Below are 17,271 nucleotides of genomic sequence, written 5' to 3'. Positions count from 1 at the left end.
GGGAGAGGCAGGGAGAGAAGGGGAGTGGGAGGGGCAGAGAGAGAAGGGGAGTGGGAGAGGCAGAGAGAGAAGGGGAGTGGGAGAGGCAGAGAGAGAAGGGAATGGGAGAGGCTGAGAGAGAAGGGGAGTGGGAGAGGCAGAGAGAGAAGGGGAGTGGGAGAGGCAGAGAGAGAAGGGGAGTGGGAGAGGCAGTGAGAGAAGGGGAGTGGGAGAGGCAGAGAGAGAAGGGGAGTGGGAGAGGCAGAGAGAGAAGGGGAGTGGGAGAGGCAGAGAGAGAAGGGGAGTGGGAGAGGCAGAGAGAGAAGGGGAGTGGGAGAGGCAGAGAGAGAAGGGGAGTGGGAGAGGGGGAGAGAGAGAGGAGGCGGAGAGAGAGATAGAGAAGGGGATTGGGAGAGAGAGAGAAGGGGAGTGGGAGAGGCAGAGAGAGAAGGGGAGTGGGAGAGGCAGGGAGATAAGGGGAGTGGGAGAGGCAGAGAGAGAAGGGGAGTGGGATAGGCATAGAGAGAAGGGGAGTGGGAGAGGCAGAGAGAGAAGGGGAGTGGGAGAGGCAGAGAGAGAAGGGGAGTGGGAGAGGCAGAGAGAGAAGGGGAGTGGGAGAGGCAGAGAAAGAAGAGAAGTGGGAGAGACAGAGAGAAGGGGAGTTGGATAGAGAGAGAACGGAGTGGGGGGAGAAAGAGAGGAGTCAGAGAGAGATAGAGAAGGGGAGTGGGAGAGACAGAGAGAGAGGGGGAGTGGGAGATGCAGAGAGAGAGGGGGAGTGGGAGAGAGCAAGAGAAGGTGAGTGGGAGAGAGAAAGGGGAAGTGGGAGAGACAGAGAAGGGGAGTTGGAGAGAGAGAGAAGGGAATTGGGGAGAGAGAGAGATAGAGAAGGGGATTGGGAGAGAGAGAGAAGGGGAGTGGGAGAGAGAGAGAAGGGGAGCGGGAGAGGCAGAGAGAGAAGGGGAGTGGGAGAGGCAGAGAGAGAAGGGGAGTGGGAGAGGCAGAGAGAGAAGGGGAGTGGGAGAGGCTGAGAGAGAAGGGGAGTGGGAGAGGCTGACAGAGAAGGGGAGTGGGAGGGAGCAAGATGGATAAAAGGGGAGTGGGGGAGAGAGAGAGAAGGGGAGTGGGAGAGAAAGAGAAAGAAGAGAAGTGGGAGAGACAGAAAAGGGGAGTTGGATAGAGAGAGAAGGGTGTGGGTGGAGAGAGAGAGAGAGGAGTCAGAGAGAGAGATAGAGAAGGGGAGTGGGAGAGAGAGAGAGAAGGGGAGTGGGAGAGAGAGAGAAGGGAGTGGGAGAGGCAGAGAGAAGGGGAGTTGGAGAGAGAGAGAAGGGAATGGGGGAGAGAGAGAGGAGGCAGAGTGAGAGATAGAGAAGGGGATTGGGAGATAGAGAAGGGGATTGGGAGAGAGAGAAGGGGAGTGGGAGTGAGAGAAGGGGAGTGGGAGAGAGATGGGGAGGGGGAGAGAGATGGGGAGGGGGAGAGATGGGGAGGGGGAGAGAGATGGGTAGGGGGAGAGAGATGGGGAGGGGGAGAGAGATGGGGAGGGGGAGAGAGATGGGGAGGGGGAGAGAGATGGGGAGGGGGAGAGAGATGGGGAGGGGGAGAGAGATGGGGAGGGGGAGAGAGATGGGGAGGGGGAGAGAGATGGGGAGGGGGAGAGAGAAGTGAGGGGGAGAGAGAAGGGGAGGGGGAGAGAGAAGGGGAGGGGGAGAGAGAAGGGGAGGGGGAGAGAGAAGGGGAGGGGGAGAGAGAAGGGGAGGGGGAGAGAGAAGGGGAGGGGGAGAGAGAAGGGGAGGGGGAGAGAGAAGGGGAGGGGGAGAAGGGGAGTGGGAGAGGGGGAGAGAGAGAAGGGGAGTGACAGAGGGGGAGAGAAAGAAGGGGAGTGACAGAGGGAGAGAGAGAAGGGTGTCGGAGAGGCAGAGAGAGAAGGGGAGTGGAAGAGATGGAGAGAGAGAAGGGGAGTGGGAGAGACAGGGGGTGATGGGTGAGTTTTAATAAACCTACAACAAAACCAGAACTTGGATTGAATCTCCTGAACCACTAACCTTCATCCTCTGGAAGGCCCAGGGTAACAGGTGTATGTGAACACCATCACCTCCAAATTCCCTTCCAAGTACACACCGTCCTGACTTGTCTGACATCCAGTACTGGATGTACAGAAATTTCCTGCATTTAAATATTGGGAAGACTGAAGCCATTGTCTTCAGTCCCCTCTACAAACTCCACTCCCTGATCACCGACTCCATCTCACTCCCTGGCAACTGTCTGAGACTGAACCAGACTGTTCACAACCATGGTGAAATATTTCACCCCAAGATGAGCTTCCAACCACATATCCACATCATCACCAATACCGTCTATTTCCACCTCAGTAACATCACCCGACTCCAGCACAGTCTCAGCTCATCTGCTGCTGAAACTCTCATCCATTCCTTTGTTACCTCTAGACTTAACTATCCTAACATACTCCTGGCCAACCTCCCACATTCAACCTTCCTGTAATCTTGAGCTCATCCAAAACTCTGCTGCCCATGTGCTTACTCGCACCAAGTTTTGTTCACCCATCATCTCACAACTGACGGACCTGCAAAGACTCCAGGTTTAGAAGCACCAAAATTTTAAAATTCCCATCCCTATTTTCCAATTCCTGTATGGCTGCTCCCTGTTGCTGTAACCTCCTCCAGTGTCACAACCCTCCGAGATATCTGTGCTCCTCTAATTTGGCCTCCTGAGCATTCCTGATTTTCCTTGTCCCACATCTGTGCCCATTCTATCAGTTTCCAAGGTCTCAAGCTCTGGAATTCACTCCCTAAACCTCTCCCATTCTCTACCTCATTTTCCTCCTTTAATTTACCCTGTAAAACTCACTTCTTTGACCAAAAGCTTGGTCATCTCCTCATAATATCTCACGTGGCTTAGTGTCAAACCTTGCTTTATAACATTTCTGTGAAATGCCTTGGAACATTGTCTTACATTAAAAGTCTCATATAAATACAAATTGTTGTTGTTGATTTGGACAAATATCACTGTTCCTTCATCACCACTGGGTGAATAACCTGTAACTCCTTAACTGACAGCATTGTGGGAGCACCTTCACCACACGGACTGCAGCGGTTCAAGGTCAAACATCATCTTCCCCACAGGCAACTGGGGATTGGCAATATTTGCTGGTATCTGTGGGGAATGAAACAGAATTAATGTTTCAGGGTGTGCAGAATGAATTCCAAGGAATAAACATGCTGCAGAATTTGATGGTCAACATAAGTTCAGAAGTGGAAGAGGAATGGACTATAGTGCAGGAAAATCAATTTCTGATTATGAAAGGGACTGTGGGAAGATAAAGCTGGTAAGCCAGCAGCACATGGTCGGGGAATGGACAGAAGAGGAAACCTCATTGAGACACCGTTGGTAGAAGTAGCAGTAAAACCCTAAACAGAGCTAAAATACACCCAGTATTAGGGACAGAGGGAGTTAGACAATGGTGGAGAGGTGATCAGGGAGGGCAGAGGTGAAACAGAGCAATAGATGGACATGGATTCAGATCCACAGTAAACGAGTCACACCAGCCCCAGAGCCATGGAACCTCTCACAGATACAGAGCGTAGAACTAAAACCTAAACTAAAAGTTGTACCTGAGTAGTGAAAAATACTCACCTCTGAAACAATTTCAGTTTTCAATTTTAAAATCTCCTGCTGGAGCCTGCAGCTGGAAAGATATCAGAAGCACTGGAATCAGAGAAAAATCTCCCAGTTGAGGAAATACCCAGGGAGCAGGATGTTGTCACCGTGTAATTGTCGATTTGCGATGATGTCACACACACGGACACAGAACATCTGGGTCTGTACAAACCAGTGATCACCACACATTATGAAGGATGGGAGGGTCCTGAGGTATATATGAGGTAGATAAAGAAAAACGATTTCCCTTAACTGATCATAAAAGGGTTATGGGAGACAGTTTAAAGATTTTGTGAAGATCTACAAGGGGGATATGAGGAAAAAAGTTCACACAGTGAGCGGTAATGACCTGGAAGTCAATGCTTACACTCAGAGACCGATAATATCCAGGTTGGGATGAATCAAGTGATTCTTGCTGACTCTGATGTGATGATTGGTTTGAATTTCCAATCTGCAAAACCTCATCTTCTGGTATCCTTTAAATGGAATTTACAAAATCCGTCATTGTCAGTGCAGGATAGAAATTGAGAAGAGACAAACATTTTTCTTGGTCTGAGCTGACTTCGTATAAATTCTCCCCTTCTAACCCCCTGTAAAAGGAGTTTCCAAAATCCATCCCTGTCAGACCAGGATAGAAATTCACAATATTCTCTCCTCCTGCTACCTGGACCAGGATGACCGCGCATGCGCCCTGCTGCACATTGCCCCCTATAAAGATGGCGGCCGTTACCCCGGGCCTGGCGAAGGGAGAAATCCAGACGTTTTCGGCCCGTTTTCTCCAAACACAAGACCGATACCTTGTTATTTCGGGTCTTCGGCCTGAACTGTGTCTTTATGAAGCCTCCCTGCCCACTCCGCTGGCTCCATTCGTCCTCACACACCCACTAACTCTGTTAGTTTGCTCCGCTCGACATTCACTCAGCCGCTCTGAGCAGCTGCAGTCACAGACCAGCACTGCGCATGCTCGTGAAACAGCCCGCAATGCGCATGCTTCAAGCACAGACACACAGACACACACAGCAATGCGTATGTGCGAGTGTGCTGCTGTAATGAGGATAGGGCACATTCTGTCCCGCAGCGAATGCTGGGTGTGCACTCCGCCATTGAACGGTAAAATTGTAAAATCGAAACCCAAGTTCAGTAATCAGAATACGATGGGTGCCATAGGGCCAGGATATAAAATTGTCGAATTAATTGGTTATAGCAATTAAAATGCTCTATATCCGCCATAAAGTCTCACCTGAATGTAATGACCAGCAGAACAAACCCCTGTACTAAGATGGGGTATTTTTCACCATACATGGAACATTAAAACCGTGTCTTGCCAGTAGGAATGCTCTGACTGTGGATTAAATCCTTTGAATTTTAAAGCTGGTGTGTTTACTGCTTTGTAAACTGAATAAATCCCTTTACACATGTGAAATATCTGGTTGGTCTCCCACTGGTGTGACTGTGTTGCTGTGTCAGTAATTGGGACGATAGAGTGAGTTCTTTTCCTTTTTCAGCTTGTGTACATGAGTTTATGTACACATTTTCACCTGAAACATGGATCTTAAACTCTTCTGGGAATGGATTCCACATTCTTAGCACTAATTAGTTAAAGAAAATCAAAATGCTTCAGATGTTGGCTTTCTGAAATAAAATAAACCAGAAAATTCTGGAATTCTCGGCAGGTCTGGTAGCGTCTCTGGAGAGAACAACGCTGTTTTTATATCTGGTCTGTAACTTTTCATCAGGACTGCACTACATCAGTGCACAAATCGGGCAGATAGTAACTAAAACCTAAAATGGGCTTTTGGACAAAAGCAGACAAGACACCGAAAGCCTCGAAAGGAGAATCTGTTGTGCGACAGCTGGTTGCTGGTGACATGGATGTGTCTGCAGTGGGTAGGATCAGACCTTTTCCATGTTTCCATAAATCAATGTCCCACCTGTTCTTTTCGAAGAGTGAAACTGATAGAAAACAAATGTCATTCCGGTGTTGACAATCTGAAGCTTTAAATAGCTGACTTAGTTTAAGATATCTTGCAGATTTTTTTTTTTTGTTTGTGTCTCTGTTGTATGACTGGTAGGAATTTGGCAGGTAAACGAAAGGTTGGTGGTTTAAGACCATCAGGAACGAGGCCTTTGCTGTTTTCTCCCCATGATCATTCATTGTCACAAAGTTCCAGGATGACAATTGGAACTTTGGCTACAAGAAAATATTCACCAAACATTGCCAACTCTACTTTTAAGCAATGGATTCCCAAACTAACAGTGTTTTTTTTAATGAATATCCATTTGAAATTTAATGAGAAAACAATCAAACCTACCATGTAACTACGTCTAACCCATTGAAATCTATGAAGTTATTACATTCAAACAAACCCATCAATAATTCTCACGTCCTCAGCTCCACAGTGAGTGAGACAGGGAAAAGAAGAAAAGCAGCAATATTCAGGTCCCACACTCTCCACTCACTCGCTGCCAGCAGAAAGCAGCAACTGCAGCTTCAATAAGCGGGTTACTGCCCATCCCTGGGACACAAGATATTCCAACTCAGCCCAAACCTCCCAATACACCGAGCACAGGCTCAGGAAAATGCAGGTAGATTATATGCTGTTTACTAAGCCTCCGAGGAGCATTTACAGAACATCGAGTGAGTGAGTCACAAATAAAAGTCACACCAACTTTCTAAATCTTTTCACTACAAAATTCTTTCATTTTAATGAAAATCCGGCTCTTGTGAATCTGAAAATGAGTACCATGTGATTAGTGTTACCGAGCGACATGTTTTCCATTGTTTGTCGGTCAGATTTGGAGTTTAGTTTGTGTTCGCTATTGAAGCGAATCCCATTTCAAAATAAGGGCACAACGCAGCTAAATATTACATCCAGGAACAAATCCTGAGAAAAATGGATCCCAATGTTTGGAAGGAGGTGCAGCTGAGAAGCGGAAGCTGTGAATGATGATATTGATTATTGAGTGGAAAGCAGTGGGCCCTTGGTCAATCATCATGGCCGAGTGGTTAAATGGATGGTTTCAAAATCCGTTCGGGTTTCCCCAGGCAGAGTCAAGACTTACCGACTGTGGTTCTCATTATTGCTGATTTCAACCAGTTGTCTACAGATCTATCGGATCAATGGAAGGAAAAACATCCAAAAAATCATCTTTAGCTCTGAAGAAGGGTCATACGGACTCGAAACTTTGAATCTGTTTCTCTCTCCACAGATGCTGCCAGACCACTGAGTTTTTCAGCATTTTCTGTTTTTATTTCATATTTTCAGCATCCACAGCATTTTGCTTTTATCCAAAAATTCTCCTGATTTTTGAACTCTAAGGGAATGAAGGGCCATCAGGATCGGGTGGGAAATTGTTGTTGGGGCTGGGGATCCGCCATAATCTCAAAAGGTGACGGCGGAGGCTTGTGGGGCCTTATGATGTATTGTTGCTGCTTTGCTTCTGTTCTATTTCAGTATCAATACCAGACAAGGCGATGGGGAGTAACAGCCTGAGCTTGATAGTGTGGCCGAGCAGTCTAGGTGCTCGATCGTACTTCTACTTTCGGTGGAGGCGTCGGTTTGAAGCTTATAGTTACCAAAATTGCACTTTCAGAACTCCCATTGGTCGAAGAAATGCCAGCCTAAAGTTGGAGCAGGTGTGTGCGGTGTTTTATTTTAACAGGAAGAGCGAGGAGAGACAATAAAAATATAAATTGCTGTGTAGAAAAGGCGGGTTGTCAAAGTCGCTGAATTCCTCTTCCAACGGCCGGCACGGAGACCAGAGGCCGCATGTCCTCCTCCTCTGCTGTCCCCATCTATGCTTGTATACCATAGGGCCAGTCGTCGTCGCCGAGTGGTTAAAGCCATTGAGTCCAAATCCATTGGTCTTTCCCGTTCATTACTCTGCCTGGTTTTAATTGTGTGTCTACAGAGTTTATTATCGGTTAAATGGAATAAAATGCATGAAAACACTCGGGCGTTTTCCTATTTCTGGTCATTCACGAAACTTACAGTTGGAACTGGAAAATAAAGTTATTGGTCATGCTTGCTGTCTGGGTGTTTGTCTCTCCTTAGAAACAATCCCTTGCCCTCTGTCTCGGTGTTTCTGTCTGTGTGTGTTCCTCTGTGTGTGTCAAAGTGGTTCAGTTCCCGAGGGGGTGAACACATTTTTACCATCACAAACTTTATTCACAATAGTTGTGCAGCTTCACGTTAAAATGTTACAGACAAAAATGTGAGGATGAAAGATGCAAGAGGAGTTTGCGATGTTTGGAAGGAGGTGCAGCTAAGAAATGGAAGATGTGAATGATGTTATTGATGATTGAGAGGAATGCATTACAACCTTGGAGCTTTTGTAGGTCGATGACCTTCTTCACTTGGAAATTCAGAACAATCTGAGGCTCCTGGTGGAAAGCAACAGTTGTTTCCATGTATGTTGGTATATGGATGGATTTTTCTATATGCCGGCTAGTTCAGTCGGCAGAGCATGCCAACCTTAATCTTAGGTTCGAGCTTCACTTTTGCTTTTAATCTTGCTGCTTTTAACGCCAACCCAATCCCTGCGGCAGCTGTGAAACGTACAAGGCAGACATTAAACACTGAAAGCAACCGATGCACAAAAAAATCAAATCATTGTCTTGTTGCATCTATTTCTGCTTCTGCCCCTCCATATCCCTCTTCACGCCCAGCTCCCAGGTCAATTAGCTGCTTGATTCAGACACAGTCAGTTCATGGGAATGTAAGACACAATACGATCGGTTTGCAGACCATTGAGTAAAAAGACACCAGGATCTCATCTTCCTGATTCTCCCAGATACTGATTACAGGAATGTGCACAGTGCCGATTATCCACAGTAACACTTTCCTTCCAGTCTTGTGTACGTTGTTCAGCTTTGAAATTGTTCATATTTTCACACTGGATTTCAATGTGAAGAAAGCAGAGTTGTGATAAGCTGTTATTGATCGGCAGGTGTACTGTAGGAAGGCATATGACAGGCTGATGATAACAGTGCTCTTTGGACGTGGTGAGCTCCAGTGAAGGATTGGCACCATTAATGTGTCGCTCAATTAGTCTCGTGACAAATCTCGGGCTGGAAATGACAAGGAAACTCACTGAATTTGCTCCGTATTTAGGTTTCAAAGGAGCCGATTCCAAGGTAAGAAATTACATCTCGCTGGAGTGGACTATAAAATGGCAGAATTATTGTGAAAGAAGCAGTCGTGGTGTTGGAAAACATAAAACTACAGAAAGTTGCAACATCGGAAGAGGCCATTCGGCCTTGTGTACTGCTTTCAAAGAGTAGTTCTGATTGTTTGGTCGATCAGGAGTAATATCTGTGCCAGTGCAAACAGGAATCAGCAAAATATATCCTTCTCCCACCCATATTTTGCCTGGCACCACCATCTCTATTGTCAGTGCTCTACAACCAGCCCTTCTCTTCTCCTTCTTTCATTTCTTCACTCCGCGACTGTGTTCGTTCTTGACCTGTTCCCAATGTGACATTTTGTGCTCTGAGGCAAAACTCCAACTCCCCTTCCACTGACTCCGGTGCAAATGTTAAATGTTTTCAATAAATAAATTCGCAACACTCGTTTATAACCATTTCACAAGATCAATAAATCTTCATTCCCTGACCAAGAATCCAACACCACCTGAGGCGCTAAAAACACCGAATCCTAACCACTGGACCACCAGAAAAGCTGTCAAGTCTTCTTCCGGTGTGGCTTATCTACGCTGCTTTCACCATTTAAAAAATATTTCAGATCTCTTTTACCTCAAAACTGCATGTTTAGACTCAAGACAAACCAATTCTTCAGCCAACGACAGCTCTGCTTTCTTCACATTGAAATTCAGTGTGAAAATATGAGCAATTTCAAAGCTGAACAACGTAGACAAGACTGGAAGGAGAGTGTGACTGTGCATAATCGGCACTGTGCACATTACTGTGATCAGTATCTGGGAGAATCAGGAAGATGAGATCCTGGTGTCTTTTTACTCTATGGTCTGCAAATCTATGGTATTGTGTCTTCCATTCCCATCAACTGACTGGGTCTGCATCAAGCAGCTAATTGACCTGGGAGCTGGACGGGCAGAGGGAGCTGGAGGGGCAGAAGCAGAAAGATATGCAACATGACAGTGACTTGAATTTTATGAGCATCGGCTGCTTTCAGTGGTTAATGTCTGCCTTGTAAGTTTCACAGCTGCCGCAGGGATTGGGTTGGCGTTAAAAGCAAGGCTTGAACCCGCAACCTTGAGATTAAGAGTCACATACTCTGCCGACTGAGCTAGCAGGCTATACGGGAACAGTAATTCATATCACAACATATATGTAAACAACTGTTGCTTTCCACCTGGAGCCTCAGCTTGTTCTGAATTTCAAAGTGTAGAAGGTAATCGACCTACCAAAGCCCCAAGGTTGCAATACATTCCTCTCAATCATCAATAACATCATTCACATCTTCCTCTTCCCAGCTGCATCTCCATCCAAACATTGCAAACTCTCTCTTGCATCTTTCATCCCGACATTTTTGTCTGTAACATTTTAATCTGAAGCTGCACAACTATTGTGAATAAAGATTGTGATGGTAAACATGTGTTCACCCCCTCGGGAACTGGACCACTTTGACACACACAGAGGAACACACACAGACATTTACACCAAGAGTGACGGAGGGCAAGGGATTGTTTCTAAGGAGAGACAAACACCCAGACAGCAAGCATGACCAATAACTTTATTTTCCAGTTCCAACTGTAAGTTTCGTGAATGACCAGAAATAGGAAAATGCCCGAGTGTTTGCATGGATTTTATTCCATTTAACCAATAATTAACGCTGTAGACATAGTTAAAACCAGGCATAGTAAAAAAAACGGGAATGACCAATGTATTTGGACTCAGTGGCTTTAACCACTCTGCGATGACGACTGGCCCTATAGTATACAAGCATAGATGGGGACAGCAGAGGAGGAGGACATGCGGCCTCTGGTGTCCGTGCCAGCCGATGGAAGAGGAATTCAGCGACTTTGCCAACTCGCCTTATCTGCACAGCAATTTATATTTTTATCGTCTCTCCTCGCTCTTCCTGTTAAAATAAAACACCGCACACACCTGCTCCAACTTTAGGCTGGCACTTCTTCGACCAATGGGAGTTCCGAAAGTGCAAGTTTGGTAACTGTAAGCTTCAAACCGACGCCTCCACAGAAAGTAGAAGCACGATCCAGCACCTTAGACTGCTCGACCACACTATCAAGCTCAGGCTGTTACTCCCCATCGCCTTGGCTGGTATTGATACTGAAATAGAACAGAAGCAAAGCTGCAACAATACTTCATAAGGCCCCACAAGCCTCCCCCGTCACTTAATAAGATCATGGCGGATCCCCAGTCCCAACACCAATTTCCCACCCGATCCCGATGGCCCTGCATTCCCTTAGAGTCAAAAAATCACGAGAAATTGTGGACAAAAGAAAAATGCTGTGGATGCTGGAAATATGAAGTAAAAACAGAAAATGCTGGAAAACTCAACAGGTCTGGTAGCATCTGTTGGAGAGAGAAACAGATTCAACGTTTCGAGTCCGTTTGACTCCTCTTCAGAGCTAAAGACGATTTTTAAATGCTTTTCCTCCCATTGACCCGATAGTTAGTTCTGCAGACACCTGGTTGAAATCAGCATAATGATCAGTTGGTAAGATTTGATTCTACCTGGGTAAACCCCAATAGATTTTGAAACCATCCATTTAACCACTCGGCCATGATAATTGACCACTGCTTTCCACTCAATAATCAATAGCATTATTCACAGCTTCCGCTTCTTAGCTGCACCTCCTTCCAAACACTGGGGTCCATTTTCCTCAGGATTTGTTTCTGGATTTAATATTTACCTGCTTTGTGCTCTCATTTTGAAATGGAGTTCGCTTCAATATCCAACATAATTTGAATTGCTAACATGATGGACAAATAATGGAAAGCAAGTGACACGGTAACACTAATCCCATGGTGCTCACTTTCAGATTCACAATGGTCCGCTTTTCAATAAAATGAAAGCATTTTTATTGAAAAGATATACAAAGTTGGTGTGACTTTTATTTGTGACTCACTCACTCGGGTATTCTGTAAATGCTGCTCGGAGGTTTAGTGATCGGGATATAATCCACCTGAGTTTTCCTGAGCCTGTGCTCGGTGTATTGGGAGGTTTGGCCCGCGTTGGAGTATCTTGTGTCCCAGGGATGGGCAGTAACCCGCTGATTGAAGCTGCAGTCGCCGCTTTCTGCTGGCAGCGGGTGATTGGAGACTGCAGGGCAGGAATATAGCTGCTTTTCTTCTTTTCCCTGCCTCACTCACTGTGGAGCTGAGGACGAGGGAATTATTGATGGGTTTGTTCAAATCCAATAACTTCATAGATTTCAAATGGGTTACATGTAGGTACATGGTAGGTTTGATTGTTTTCTCATTATATCTGAAATGAATATTCATGACAAAAACACTGTCAGTTTGGGAATCCATTGCATAAAAGTAGAGTTGGCAATGTTTGGCGAATATTTTCTTGCAGCCAAAATGCCAGTTGTTATCCTGGAACTGTGTGACAATGAATGATGATGGGAGAAAACAGCAAAGGCTTCGTCCCTGATGGTCTTAAAGCACTAACCTTTCGGCTACCTTCCAAATTCCTACCAATCATACAATAGAGGCTCACACAATCAAAACCTGCAAGCTATCTTAAACTGACTCAGCGAGTTAAAGCTTCAGATTGTCAATACTGGAATGACAGTTGTTTTCTATCAATTTCACTCTTCGAAAAGAGCAGGTAGGACATTGATTATGGAAACATGGAACCAGTCTGATCTCACCCACTGCAGACACATCCATGTCACCAGGAACCACCTGTCATACAATAGATTCTCACTTCGAGCCTTTTGGTGTCTTGTCTGATATTGTACCAAAGCCCATTTTAGGTTTCGATTCCTGACCTGCCAGACCTGTGCACTGATGGAGTGCAGTTCTGATGAAATGTTACAGACCTGAAATAAAAGCTATGTTTTTCTCTCCAGAGGCGCGACCAGACCTGCTGAGAATTCCAGCATTTTCTGTTTTTTCTATTTCAGAAAGCCAGCATCTGCAGCATTTTGATTTTCTTTAACTAATTATTCCACAAAGAATGTGGAAGCCATAAGGCTTGAGATCGATGTTTCAGCTGAAAATGTGTAAGTAAACTCACGTGCACAAGCTGAAAATGCAAATGGTTCATTCCATTGTCCCAATTACTGACTCATTAACACAGTCACACCAGTACAAGACCATCCAGATACTTCATATGTGTGAAGCGATTTATTCAGTTTGCAAAGCAGTAAACACACCAACTTTAAAATTCAAAGGATTAAATCCTCTGACAGAGCATTCCTGTTGGCAGGGTTTAAATGTTCCATGTCTGGTGAAAAATAATCCATCTGCTAAGCCTGCATCGAGTTCAGATCTAACTGCAGGGTATTTGTTCAGCTGTTCATAACACCCAGGGGAGAATTATGTGGAGTCCAGAGCATTTTACTTGCTGTATCAATTCATTCGAAGACTTTATACCTTGTCTCGATGGCACCCATCGTATTCTAATTACTGGACTTCAGTTTCATTCTACAATGTTAGCCTTCAATGGCGGAGCGGTCACCCAGCATTCACCGCGGTACAGAATGTGCTCTATCCTCATTACAGCAGCTCCCCACACATGCGCATTACGGTGTGTGATTGGAGCATGCGCACTATTGTCTCTTTCACGAGCATGCGCAGTGCTGGTCTGTGACTGCAGCTGCTCAGAACGGGGGAGAGAATGTCGAGCGGAGCAAACTAACAGAGTTAGTGGGTGTGTGAGGAGGAATGGAGCCAGCGGAGTGGGCACAGAGGCTTCATAAAGACACAGTGCAGGCCGCAGACCACAAACAACAAGGTACCGGTCTTGCGTTTGTAGAGAACGGGCCGAAAAAGTCTGGATTTCTCCCTTCGCCAGGCCCGGGGTAACGGCCGCCATCTTTTTAGGGGGCAATGTGCAGCAGGGCGCATGCGCGGTCATCCTGGTCCAGGTAGCAGGAGGAGAGAATGTTGTGAATTTCTATCCTGGACTGACAGGGATGGATTTTGGAAATTCCTTTGACAGGGGGTTAGAAGGGGAGGATTTACACGCAGCAAACTCAAACCAAGAGAAACGTTTGTCTCTTCTCAATTTCTATCCTGCACTGACAATGATGGATTTTGTAATCTCCAATTACAGGATACTAGAAGATGAGATTTTGCAGGTGGGAAATTCAAACCAAACATCACACGAGAGTCAGCAAGAATCACTCGATTCATCAGGACCTGGATATTATCGGTCTCTGAGTGTAAGCACTGAGTTTCAGGTCATTACCGCTCACTGTGTAAAGTTTCTTCCTTATATCCCTCTAGTAGATCTTCCCAAACTCTTTAAACTGTCTCCCATAACCATTTTACGATCAGTTAATGGAAATAGTTTTTCTTTAACTACCTCATCTAATCTTCAGGACCTTCACATCCTTCATAATGTGTAGTGATGACTGGTTTGTACAAACCCAGATGTTCTGTGTTTATGACATCATCACATATCGACAATTACACTGTGACATCATCACACATCGACAATTACACTGTGACATCACCCCGCTCCCCGGGTATTTCCTCAACTGGGAGATTTTTCTCTGACTCCAGTGCTTCTGATAGCTTTCCAGCTGCAGGCTCCAGCAGGAGATTTTAAATTGAAAACTGTTAAATTGTTTCAGAGCTGAGTATTTTCACCTTTCAGCTACAGCTTTTAGTTCTATGCTTTGTATATGTGAGAGGTTCCATGGCTCTGGGGCTGGTGTGACTCCCTCACTGTGGACCTGAATCCATGTCCATCCATTGCTCTGTTTCACCTCTGCCCTCCCTGATCACCTCTCTACCATTGCCTGACATCCTCTGTCTCTAATACTGCGTGTAGTGTTTGTTTAGGATGTATGTTTAGGATTTTACTGTAACTTCTGCCCACTGTGTCTAAATGAGGTTTCCACTGCTGCCCATCCCCAGACCATGCGCTGCTGTCTTACCAGCTTTATCTTCCCACAGTATCTTTCACAGTCAGGAATTGTTTTTCCTGCGCTATCGTCCATTTCTCTTCCACTTCTGAACTTACATTGAGCATCAAATTCTGCACCATTTTTATCCCCTGTAATTCATTCTGTGAACCCTGAAATGTTAACTCTGTTTCACTGTCCACAGATAACAGAGCCTATTGTGACCCCCAGTTGCTTGTGGAGAAGATGATGTTTGACCTTCTTGAACTGCTGCAGTCCGAGTGGTGAAGGTGCTCACACAATGTTGTTAGGTAAGGAGTTACAGGTTATTCACCCAGTGATGATGAAGGAACAGTGATATATGTCCAAATCGACAACAACAATTTGTGTTTATATTGCACATTTATTGTTATTCAGTTTTCCAAGGCATTTCACAGAAATGTTACAAAACAAGGTTTGACACTGAGCCACACAAGGAGGTATTCATGCAGGTGACCAATAGTTTGGTCAAATAGGTTGGTTTGAAGGAGCATCCTAAAGGATGCTATGATGTAGAGAGGTGGAGAGGTTTAGGGAGGGAATTCCAGAGCTTAGGCCTTGGAAACTGATGGAGTGACAATCAGTGATGGAGTGATTATAATCAGGAATTCTCAGGAAGTCGGAATTCGAGGAGCGCAGATATCTCGGGGGGGATTGTGAGGCTGGAGGAGGTTACAGAGATAGGAATGAGCACAACCATGGAGGAAAACAAGGATGAGAATGTGAAAATATGGGTGCTTCTTAAATGGGTGCCTTCAAATCATTTCTATAGTTTGTGAACGGCTGTGGGCCAAGCATTGATCCTTGGGGTACCCCACAAGTAACAGCCTGTCATCCTGAGAATGAGACATTTATTCCGACTCTCTGTTTCCTGTCTGCTCACCAATTCTCAATCCATAGTAGTATATTACCCCAATCCCATGTGCTTGGATTTTGTTCACTGCATCTTGTGCTTTGTTCACTAACCATCTCTCTCTGTCTCTCCCACTCCCCTCTCTCTTTTTCTGTCTCTCTCTTTGTCACAAAGAATTCTCCAGCCCAGCGAGTTGTGGATGCTCCATCATTGAATATATTTCCGGCTGAGATGGAGAGATTTTTGGTCTCTCAGGGAGTCGAGGGATATGGGGAGTGGGTGCGAAACTGGAGTTGAAGCCCAAGATCAGCCACGATCGTATTGAATGGTGGAGCAGGCTCGACGGGGAGTTAGGACTTTTCTTGTTCCTATTTCTTATGTTCTTATAGAGGCCAGAGTCTTGTGTAGGCCCAGACTGGGTGGCAGGTTCCCTTCCCTGAAGGACATGAATGAACCAGTTGGGTTTTTATGACAATCCAGCAGTTTTCATGGTCACTTTTTCCTAGTGCCGGCCCCACAAATTCCCAGATTCATTCAGTTCAATTTCACAACCTGCCTTTGTGTTTTTGTGGGTTCTCTCTCACTCCCTTTTTTCTGTTTTAAATCAATTCCACAGGGGATTAGAAGGGGAGGATTTTCATTCAGGAAACTGAAACCAAACATCACATCAGGATCTGACAGAGTCGCCCAATTTATCAAAACCTGAATATCATCGGATTTTGAACATGGAGGGAAAAAGCACCGTTCACAGTGGGGAGAAACCGTACACGTGTTCTGTGTGTGGACGAGGCTTCAGCCGATCATCTGGCCTGTCGAGGCACAAGCACAGTCACAGCGGGGAGAGTCCATGGAAATGTGGGGATTGTGGGAAGGGATTCAGATTCCCGTCTGAGCTGGAAACTCATCGGCGCAGTCACACTGGGGAGAGACCGTTCACCTGCTCCGAGTGTGGGAAGGGATTCACTCATTCATCCAAACTCCTGAAACACCAGCGAGTTCACACTGGGGAGAGACCTTTTAAATGCCCAGACTGTGGGAAGTGCTATAAAAGCTCCTGGGATCTGATGTCCCATCAGCGTGTTCACACTGATGAGAGGCCATTCAGCTGCTCTCAGTGTTGGACTGGCTTTAGGTGGTCATCTCAACTCACTGCACACCAGCGCACTCACACTGGGGAGAGGCCGTTCACCTGCCCTCAGTGTGGGGTAAGATTCAATGATTCCTCCACCCTGCTGACATACCAGCAAGTTCATGAGTAACGACAGTGATTGGATTTTGCTGTTAATCACATCCAGGACTGAACCGTGTGCATTGGGATGTGATTCTGCTGATGTTAATAAACTCCAGAACAGTTATAGGCCTTAATATTCTGGCTAAACGTCAAATAAATCAGCTTTGACCGGCTTCAGCCCATCATCTGGCCTGTCGAGACACATGTGCAGTCACTCTGGGGAGAAACTGTTGAACTATCGGGAGTGGGGGAAAGGATTCAATTACCCATCCCAGCTGGAAATTCATCGACACAGTCACACTGGGGCGAAGCCGTTCACCTGCTCTGAGTGTGGGAAGGGATTCACTCAGTCATCTCTCCTGCTGAGACACCAGCGAGTTCACACTGGGGAGAGACTGTTCACCTGCATCCAGTGTGGGAAGTGATATTAAGATTCTGGGGAAATGATGTCCCACTAGGATTC

The 17,271-nt window shown here is 45.8% G+C and overlaps 1 protein-coding gene across 1 annotated transcript in view; it reads left to right on the top strand.

Moving 5' to 3' along the window:
- Window positions 1-16,836, top strand: part of LOC144673390 (uncharacterized) — a 183,105-nt gene extending 166,269 nt beyond the window's left edge. Inside the window, exon 3 of the mRNA XM_078535256.1 lies at window positions 16,205-16,836. Coding sequence (XP_078391382.1) covers window positions 16,303-16,836 — 534 coding nt within the window. The 5' untranslated portion in view covers window positions 16,205-16,302. The remainder of the gene's footprint in view (window positions 1-16,204) is intronic.
- The last annotated feature ends 435 nt before the right edge of the window (window positions 16,837-17,271 follow it).

Source organism: Cetorhinus maximus, unplaced genomic scaffold, assembly GCF_964194155.1.
Source record: "Cetorhinus maximus unplaced genomic scaffold, sCetMax3.hap1.1 HAP1_SCAFFOLD_360, whole genome shotgun sequence".
In the NCBI taxonomy this organism is placed as follows: Eukaryota; Metazoa; Chordata; class Chondrichthyes; order Lamniformes; family Cetorhinidae; genus Cetorhinus; species Cetorhinus maximus.
The sequence above is the reverse complement of the archived record's forward strand: the minus strand, read 5'-3'. Positions and strand labels throughout refer to the sequence as shown.